At 50.3% G+C, this 10,258-nt stretch overlaps 2 protein-coding genes across 2 annotated transcripts; both read right to left on the bottom strand.

Moving 5' to 3' along the window:
- Positions 1-615: 615 nt before the first annotated feature.
- KY384_007488 (uncharacterized protein) lies at positions 616-4,705 on the bottom strand (the record flags this gene model as incomplete). The annotated part of the gene is made up of 7 exons (XM_044815979.1): positions 616-1,124; positions 1,887-1,958; positions 2,019-2,251; positions 2,327-2,912; positions 2,962-3,621; positions 3,853-4,343; positions 4,680-4,705. 7 exons carry the CDS (start codon positions 4,703-4,705, stop codon positions 616-618), a joined length of 2,577 nt encoding a protein of 858 aa, XP_044666619.1.
- A 1,411-nt stretch (positions 4,706-6,116) lies between these two features.
- KY384_007487 (uncharacterized protein) lies at positions 6,117-8,549 on the bottom strand (the record flags this gene model as incomplete). The annotated part of the gene is made up of 3 exons (XM_044815978.1): positions 6,117-6,858; positions 7,369-7,435; positions 7,949-8,549. The coding sequence occupies 3 exons, from the start codon at positions 8,547-8,549 to the stop codon at positions 6,117-6,119; spliced, it is 1,410 nt and encodes a 469-aa protein (XP_044666618.1).
- Between the last annotated feature and the right edge of the window lie 1,709 nt (positions 8,550-10,258).

Below are 10,258 nucleotides of genomic sequence, written 5' to 3'. Positions count from 1 at the left end.
AGGTGGATGAGTTGGGACGCGTTCATGCGGAAGTCGGTCGAACGAATCCTCAGCCCTACGGACACAGGTGCCAAGCCTGCATTAAGTTATGCAATACGCTAGCTACGTGTATGCATACTATAATGCATGCATAATAAAATGCATGCACAATATAATGCATAAATGATCTTACGCGATCAGTCCATCGAAAATCTATCTTACAAGTCGCAATGAAGATCTGATGAACGTCCACGGGCTACGAAGAGCAAAAAACAATACCAAGGGGATGAGAAAGGCATGAAAGTATTCACGGCTTAAGAAACAGCATCACGATATAGCGTCTGCATGGGATCAATGCTCCAATCTCATATCCGAGTACTAAGCATTGATTCATCTGTCCATTCTTCATACTCATGTCATGCTCTGTCGGGCCACCTGGAATTTCCAAAGGGTCCTTTTTGACACTATGGTAGAAAGAATCAACGACCGCTCAATCTCAAGAAAGAACACAGAGCCTCTCGTAAGTCTCGTTGACAGCATCCCATCCATTTACGCCATAGAACAACGCTAAAAAAACGCCTTCATCCCTATCACACAACGCCCCAGATCCCAGCCCACAATATCCCCCAAACCCCATCAGCTCGTCGCCTCACTACCAACAGCCACCACATCCTCACCACTTCCCGGCGCCTCAACCAACGTAAAATTCCCAACCTCAAACCCTGCTCCCCCTTCCTCGTCCCCCCCATCCACCCCCACCCCTTCCTCCACCCCATCGCCAAACCTCCTATACCTAACCTCGACAAAAACATTCTCCCTCAAACTCGGATACGCCCTGCCTGTCCTCCCCCCACCTCCCCCTCCCCCTCCACCACCAAAACAATCCCTCAACACCCCCACCACAGCCAACGCGACCTGCTGCAGCCGAAACGAATCACTCTCCTCCTCCCTCCCGCGTGCATTATCTATCACAAACTCGCACGCGGGCGGATCCGGCCCGTGGCTCGTCGGCGTCAATTTCCACGTTACAGGGAGGTGCACGGTGCCTTCCGTGTCGGTGAGCGAGCGGCCGTATTCTCTGTTACGATTTTCGCGGGAACTGGAGCGCCAGCGGCGATCGAGGGCGTCGAGCGTGCGGAGGCAGTCTGCGTATGGAGGGAGGGGGGAGCGGGGGTGAAGCAGTCGACTTTTATGGCGAGCGTGGTGGGGAGGAGGGGGAGGAGGGGGAGGAGGGTTGTGAGGAGGGGGAGGGTGAGGAGTTTCATGGTTGGGTAGGGTGAGGAGGCTTGGAGGTTTGGGAGGGCAAGGTCTGGTGGTGGTGGAATGGATGTGGATGTGGAAGTAGGGTAGGGGGGAGGGTGGAGGGGGGACCTGCGTCTAGATGACGACATGTTCTTAAAGATTTTGGTTCTGGGGGATTGGGGTGCGTTCCTTGCGTCGCTGTCACGAAGGGCTATGAGAAGATTTCGTGGGATGCGTCTGTTTTGTCGCACATATTGCGCCTTCCACGCTACTGAAGCGGCGGATACTGCGTCTCGCGAAATCATCTGGCTCGCCTAGAAGTGGTGTGCGCATCGCGCTTGGGAGTTTGACTATAAATACCATCACGGTGTCAGATGAGTCGAAGAATCGGCATGCTTGGAAATGCCTGGGATCTGGGGTAGGCTGGGGTGAAAGTTGTTTCTCGCAGCATCCCGTCAGACTTGGGAGACCCTTCTCTTATGAGGCCGAACATTCCCGGATAAACAACTGGCGTGTGTTCACGCAAACAAGCTTTAGCCGAAATACAACTCGTGTGGGCAAATAGCTGGTGTCGAATGAGGCCTTGTTGAAGCAATGTCTTTGTTTCATTGGCTACAAACGCATTCACCTGGCTCGCTGCTTGTAACACAGTGGAGGATACAAACATTCAGGCTCCTGAGTCTGTGTCACAACATTAGACGAGACAGTCTCCTGCCCACCGGGCCCATCAAACGAATCTATCCAAAAATGTCAGCACACCACAAAACCCACAAACAGGTGCAACGCAAAGCACGTACAGCCAGACGGTATCACAGGGCAAGGAGAACTTTTGAAGTCAACATTCGGCGGCGTGAACACCACCGGTCGATACAGATCCGTGATCTTGCACACCGTCATGTTGACGAGACCAGGAGTCTCGTAGCCCGAGCCGAAGGGAGATAGAGGATCGTCTGTCGTGTTGCCTTCTGAGAACAGCGGTTTTGCCGTGTATGGTTGCTTGAAATTATTGGCTTTGAACCCATCCCAGGAACTGCGCGTAGGGTAGGTCAGATTGATCTGCCATTTGATTGTGAGGAGAGGGAGGGAGGGAAGGGCGGGCACTTACCTCCGCACCAGCGTGTCGTGGTGGAGCACCCCCCACGTCTTGCCATCCAGGGTTTCGATGCCAATCAAGGCCTTAGTTGTGTAGCGGAAGTCCCAAAGAACGACACCGCCTGCGGTCGTCTCTTTGATGTCGTAGTGTCCGTTGTAGTCAACGATGTAGAATGTTTTACCGTCGTAGCACGTTCTAGCGTCCATTATGTCTCCGTTGTACAAGGGGAGGATCTTGTCAAATGGATCGCATTCTTTGTCTTCGTAGAGGATGATAGGGTTTAGCTGGCGTAGTTGCCAGGCTGGGACTACGAGGACCATGTAGTATATGGTGGAGATGTTTGTTTGCAGATCTTGCTGTGCGAGTTCGGGGAAGAGGTTAGGATTCGCCCAGACGCCGGAGCCGATTTGAGTATTGAATTCGTCGATAGATTTGTCTGTGCCGTCGAAGATGGTTTGGACATAAGTTTTGATAGCGTCGCGGGTCGAGTTGAAGAAGCTGCCGAGGATAGCGCTGAGGTCGCCGGTGATGTCTGCTTGAGCTGCTGGTGAATTGAGATTGACCCCAATGTTCGCGCCGGACAAGGCAATGTTTGATGCTGTACAGAATCAGCTGCGCGACATTAGGTGAATGGGTCTTGAAAATACCAAATAATTTTGATTGAGTGATATATTCGCCATTCGCGGCTGCAGCAACGGCATTGAGTTTGAAGATAGATGACCGCACAATTGCGCCCAGTATTTGACCACCAAACAGACCTGCAACCTTCTGCATGTCAGCTCCTTGTCTCAGAGGGTCGTGGCTTTTGCTTACAGCGACGGCAATTTTCGCCCACAAATTATCCTCAATCGGAACCGTAGCAATCGCCTTGCTAAAGAGCGAAAGCTGCGTATCAGTCAGGAAAGCGGTCGAGAAAAGAAAGTCGTAGATCTGCGTATGATAGGCGGTGAATGCACTGATCTCCCTCTGCACCAGCCATGCGCCAGGGTTAGCAACATCCTCACAATTTTCGCCGGGACATTTAGTGGAATCGACGTCGCAATAAAAGTCAGCTGGCCCGTTCCAGCTGTTGGCCAGGCGAAGTACGAACACCCCACCGCCTGGTTTGCCCTGTTTCTCATAGTCGCGCCATTGTTGGACACCCTTGTCGCGCGCAGCAACACAGCCTGCGTACTCGCATTTCTCCATATAGGTCGGCACGTTGGGGTCGGTAAGAATCTTATCCGTGCAGTGTCGGGAGTCGGGGCTCACGCTCGATGTTGCTGAGATTGTACTGCTGCCGCTGGGTAATGTCACAGAAGAAGAACCTGACGTGATTGAGGATGTAGTCTGTGATGTAGTCTGTGATGTAGTCTGTGATGTAGTCTGTGATGTAGTCTGTGATGTAGTCTGTGATGTAGTCTGTGATGTAGTCTGTGATGTAGTCTGTGATGCAGTCTGTGACGAAGAACCGCTTGTGGTGGATGACACACTATTTTGCGACGATTGAGTCGTGCTGAGTGTCGTTGACGTCAAGCTAAGAGACGACAGCGACGTACTGCCTGTAGACGACGTTTGACTTGTACCGGTCGTGACTATTTCAACGCCAGGCAAACAGCTTGCTACGCTTTGTACAAAGTTTCTGACCAGCGCTGTGGGGACGAAGTTTTGTTGGCCCAGTAATGATTCATTTTCGACAAGTGTAGTCAAGACACAGTTGACGATAGTGCTAGAATCGTCCGTTGAAAGCGCTGGATTTCTGCGGATCGTGTAACCTCCACTGACGAGTCCAGTAGTTGTGGGTCCGACGGATGTGGAGCTTGGAAGGCCGACTAGTTCGAGTTGTGGGATACATTGACAGAGGTCGGTGTAGAAGCTCTGGAATAATGCAGCTGGCACGTTGTCTGGATAGCTGTAAAGGACACCATAGTCGGTGAGAGTAATCAGTATGCAGTTGACGGTTTTTTGGTCTGATGTGGTGAGCGTAGCAGCTTTCAACAGCTTTACCTTTCCTAGGGTTTGACCTAGAAGGCTCCGACTGGCTGATGAGCTGGAACTCGATAGTGAAGTGACACTGGAGCTACTACTTGTTATGGTGATGGGAGCTTGAGCTTGACGTCTGAAACGCTCTCTTTGTGCATTGGAATGAAGGAAAAGAGTACATAGAAGGAGAAGATGATACAGCATCTTTCAAATTTCAATTTGATTTCAAAGACGCAGAAGGGGTCCAAGGATGAATAGTCAAGGAAGAAAGCAGGAAGAGTCACAGCATGTGGCCTTCATGTAACGTGTGACATTCAGCAAGGCCCTTATCACAGCACAAAACTTCACCACATGAGTGGAGCACCAACATTTGGATACAAAACGCAGATAGGAAACAACATACATGGCTATTGTCATAAAGGCAGACATTACTGCTCACTGAAGCTGAGCGATGCTTTCCGGCTCATTTCGGATGTTGTAAATATGGATTGCACGTACGCAGACGCCAAGCCGATGGGTGATAGTGACTGTGCCTGGATTCTGAAACAGGACATGAAGCGTCATAGGAGTGCAATCACTCATACGTAGATTGATCGCTCAAAGAAGATTGCTGTTGTTGGTCGACTACGCCCTAACACAGATGTTCTGGTGGATAGGTGTCGGTTTCGGTCCATGAGACCTGCAATAACGGGTTCAAGTCCAAGCTTTGCCGTGCCTCAGCAATCTTCGTGAACAAAGATATGTCTTTTGGCCAGAACAGTCCTGATACAGCGACATATAACCAACATGCCCAAAGTGTTGGCACACGGCAAGATGTGGCCTTATCTTTGAATCGAAATAGTGTCTTGATAAGGCCGCCAAATGGACTTGGCTGGACTAGGGCTGCAACTGGTGATACAGTCAAGAAGACAGAATTCTGAGAACAGTCTGCATCGCGCATTCCAGATGAACATTCGTAAATAGGAAGACAAAACAATGTTCACCGTGATGAGGCTCTCTTAGAGCCGCAACCCCCACACGACATGGGAAACCAAAGAAGGTTCGCGGACTAGGCCTGAGCTGTGCCACAGGGAAGGATTGCGTGGATAGAGGCGCAGCCTCATCAGGGCCGACCTCATCTGCGCTATGCTGCTTTGGGAATCCAATCCAGAGGGACAGGTCCGCAAGCTTGTCATTGAAGGTAGAGAAGCAGCAAAGGAGATTAGAAATCTGCCAGTGCTGGCCAATATCAGGATGCTTGGCCGTAAGTAGGCGGGAGAACTGGAATCATAGATGTCAATAATGTTACTAGACTGTAGTTTTGCGGATGAAATGCGGCGGCTCAGAGGTATCACAGGGTCTGGTGCCCATGAAACCATGTCTGTGGCGGAGAAGGATGCTAATTCTGCCTAAAAGATACGAGCCGTGTGGCTGTAGACAGGTTCATAGGTGTCTGGTTCATGGGCAGTGGTCTCTCTCTCTCTCTCTTTTTTTTAGGAGAGTAAATGTCGGTATTATCGTTGGATGTATGGACGTGTAATTTGATGTAGTTGGAGAGGCGCATGTGCAGAAGATATCGGGTACGGTCGGCGATAGGCTTCTTTGCCCCAAACTTCGATCTTGGCGTTCGTGTGGCAGCACGCGAAAGGACTCGAGAAAACTTGATGGATTCTCGTGTGCATTAATGTCGCGTCAATTATTCTAGTACACTGTAGTCTATGAGTCGAGTGAAAGAGATCTTCACCGGTAAGTCAAAGCGCATTCCACAGCCAAGCCCATCCCACTGTATTGCAATTACGTCGCCCTTCCGCCTCAAATGTAGGTATTCCTTCCAGCAATGCTTCGCTCCGGATTCCACAGATCAATGATGGTTATATCCCATCGTGATATCAAGCCCACCACCCACCTTACTCTCCCCACCCCTCTTCGCACTCCCATGAACGCAATCATCAAGCGTCATCCACGTCCTCTTCGCAATCCACGCGAAGCTCGCCACGAAGCTCTTGTTAGGCGGCTGCAGCGTAATCGTCGCCCTGCACGATTCATGCACGACGTAGAATGGCGTGTACAGTGTATACTGCGGGTTCAAAGGCCCTCCCACATCGCGTGATTTCTTCTGTGTTGTGCCGGAGTCCGCTGTGATTGTGGGAGGCGCAGCATCTTCCGTGGACGAGGTGTTGGTGTTGATTGTAGTGCCAGTTAGGGAGTCGGTGAAGGTGACCATGCCGAGTTTATCATAGGAGAGGATCGTGTCGGCTACTTCCCAGCAATCGTGGTAAGTGGGCGCTGGGTCGTGCGTGGACTTGAAGCAATCAACTGTGATGGGCTGGTCGGGATCATCCTCGAGGGTAGAGAGCGAGGAGCCGTTGGGTGAGATCGGGCTGCCATAAGTGAGTGTGATGAGGTAAGGAACGAGCGTGAGGAGGGTTTTGGTAGTAGTCATGTCAGCGAGTGCAGGAAGTGGGAAAAGCTGTTTCCACATTACTGGACGCTTACATATACCGACTGAGGCGATCGTTATCGTCATTCTATCAAGACCATTGCAACCAACAAGTGGAGGAAGAAACGTTTGATTGGTTACGAGATGCTGGTTGTTTCGGGTACTGTAAACAGCCATGCGGCTCTACCTCCTACGTATTGGAGATTTCAGATGTTTATGGCCGACGGGACGCGCGGATGTACGATCGAAATGAAACAGTGGCGTGTTTCCGAGACCTCGTGGGGTTGCAAATGCATGGTGCCTGAAGCCGCGCGCAAGACCAAGGAGCGCGTGCGGGAGTCGGTGGGTTTCGGTGCCAGGAGAGTAAACGTCCAAACCCTTCACCCTTAATATTAACAGAGGACGAGACACTGACTTCAATGTTGTTTGACTCGTCATCTCACCGAATTTATGTCCAGGATCATTCATAGCCGCATCTTCCTGGATTTCAAGTCGTTGCGACTGGCCCTTTATACAGGTTTAACCCTTGTGCTATCTTATCTTTGGCATTCTTGATTTTTCACAAATGAATCGACTGGTGAAATATTATGGAAGAGCTTTAATATGGCAGTAGTGCCAGCAAATACTTCGATTGCTTACTGAATATGTGCTTGGTTGAATTTGGATCATGTACGACGGAACACTTGGCTCAAGTGGCGATCGTAGCTTGGAGACGGCGGCTGGGTCGGTCCACCAGGTTTCTATGGAGAAATTTGTGGTATCATGTTGCAGTCCTAGAATTGTAGGTGCTTTTTGATGCTTGTCTTGGAGCTGCTGGTGGGTCGGTATTGGAGTGGACGCGACACTTTCATGCTAAATAAACACTCGAATGAGTAGATGAGTTCTCAAGGACCTTTATTAATAGTGTTGTGCTTCTCAGAAGGTTGTACCTGTATACAGCAATGTTTGTTTCGAAAGCATTCGCGCTCTTCTGATCGAATGCGACATGCTTGGGCCTTTCCACGAGCAACTATGTTCGGCAAATTGGCGATTGAAGAATCGCTGCTGTCAAGCAAATTGACATCAGTCCCTGTCGTCCTCTTCGTCAAGACGTCAAATCTGGTCCGTTGAGCAGGCGTGATCCCATGTGGAGCGATGAAAAGATGTAGCTGATCGCCCATTGACGAGACTAAATAGACATTAGCATCTCTTCCAGTCGTGTCTCATTCCAAGGTGGCTAGCATTGTCTGAGTTGCCAGTTGTCTCACACTTACCTAGAGTCTTATGCCCAGCACCCTCTTTCCCATGTGCAGTATTCAAACAACCCAAAATCTCCCAAAATCCCATTATGATCTCCTCTCGTGCGACCAAAAAGCTCGACGGCTGACCTGCTGGTGGTCTATTACCCCATCCAGGCCTCCATCCGATATCACTAGCTTTGCCCATCTGAGATGTGGATACGGCGCTGAGCTGGGCCGTGGATATCATCAGGAGCAGGCACGTCTTTGGCTCTTTCTGGTTCATCAACGGCAACTGAAAGGCCGGTTCCTCAATACTGGCGGGTCTGTTCCCGCTTTCAGTCCACCACCAGCGCATCGGCGCTTTGCTCTTCAAATGATTTCCGAGGAGATAAATTGCATGCTCGCAGGCTTCCCAGGTGTAATCGACAGGCTCAGGTGTGAAGATAATGTCATTTGGGCTGTAGCACGTGACGACTCCGGGGCGAGTTTGGTAGGAATCTATGGCGGTGAGGTTGATAGAAAGAGGGCTGTCATCGACGTCCAGTTGACTGGAGACGAGGGTTTGAGGAGCTGCTACTACACAGATTGGAAGCACGAAGGCTACAAATAACCATGCAATCGCTTGTATAACCATATCTTCAACTTCACGGACAATCGACCAGACACGATCGAAAGCCAGTGGCGTCGTGCATTGTCGGGAATACACTAATACAAGTCATTGGATCACAAGTCCGAGGTATGCATGTTAGTGATCAGAACATGAATCCAGACCTTTCCGATCTGTTCCAGCGTTCGTCTTTATGCTCTGCGCGTACGCGAGTACCTAGATCTATTTTTGGGGCAGGCGCACAGGATGAGCCGTGTGCGTCGCATGTCAGGGTGGTCGGATCCGCATTTGGGTAGTATTAAAGGTGGCGCATTCTATGATTAGGTCATGACAGACAATATATCAGGGGAGCGAAGGCATCTGACCGGGTTTTCAGCAGTCAATCCTGAAGCGTTGATCTGGACAGCGATCTTGGTGATGCAATGCTGGTATTGGCGACAACAGCCTTATCAGTCTTCAGGACATCTCCGTGTCCGATCACAGATTTTCTTAACACCCGAATCACGATCTGTAACGCAGGAGAAACTTCCCGTGGTCGCTCAGGCCTCGAAGAGTTTTCTAACCGCCAGGTCAGAACATTACCCGGGGTAAGAAATGACTTGCATCCCAAGTACCGGCCAAAGACAAAGAGTACAGCCATGTTAAGGATCGCGCATGTGGATACCTAAATGCAGTATTCTCACAAAGTTGGATCATCGGTGAATCGAATGAGTCTCTCTTTTCGGAATTGAAATGACAGTACAAACAGTCCAGGACAGTGCTCGACAGTATGTCCGTTGAGGAAGGTGAAAGCGCACTCAATCTCTCATTGACAAGGAGATCATCGGATGAGCTCGTCCTTGAAGTGACTATCTGAACGGTCCTTCTGATCTAAACACCGAATGACACCAAGACGATCACAGCTGAACTTGAGGGATAGAATGAAGCGTACCTGCTGAAAAAGACGAATTCTTCAAGATGTGCAGCTGTGTAGAAGCAGGGTCGCGCATGCGAATCCTGGGATGAGGTGCTGGACAGCCCAGGGCCAAAAGATTAACCGACAGAGTTGGTCCAAGTGCCAGAAGAGTCATGCCGAGACAATTGTCATCAACTCTAATAACCAGCCAGCAGGAGCTGGACTTCCGTATACTCAAGAGATGGAAATGATGCGCATTGACAAAACAATTGACCGACAGCACTAACCTTTCAGAGTGTCGCACTCGATCTTCTAGAAGCCCAATGCGACGCACCCACAAAGCGCACGCCAACCAATCCATTACACACAGTTGAATGGACCAATCACATTCAAAACATTGGACAGATCGCTGCCTGAACCCGATAAAGATGTCTGCTTCGGGATGGAAACAGCGCAGGAGCAGAACGAAGGTACGGAAATCGCAAACTCTGCCTACCAACGGCGAATGACGCAGAGAGAGACATAAGCATGTCCCAAAAGGATGAGGGAGCACGCCATGATAGATGGGAAGGCGGCAATTGATGGATAAATACTCATCGAATAGATGGAGCGTGGACGGGATGGATGAAGAAGGAGCGAGCAGGAAACAAAAATGGAAATTTACCAAGGCCAGAACGCCAAAAGCCGCGCTAGGCTCTCTTAAGAACAGTGCGGTCGTCCGGAAATCTCTCCGCTGTTTACCATCCAACGTGTCGTGCGAATCAACATCCAAGCCGAACTCGAGACCAGACACTCCGTGCAATTGAGTAGCGGAACTAGGACGTTGCTACGAACGTGGAGC

Source organism: Bacidia gigantensis (genome assembly GCF_019456465.1).
Source record: "Bacidia gigantensis strain McMullin 20006 chromosome Unknown contig_278, whole genome shotgun sequence".
NCBI classification, from domain to species: Eukaryota; Fungi; Ascomycota; class Lecanoromycetes; order Lecanorales; family Ramalinaceae; genus Bacidia; species Bacidia gigantensis.
The sequence above is the reverse complement of the archived record's forward strand: the minus strand, read 5'-3'. Positions and strand labels throughout refer to the sequence as shown.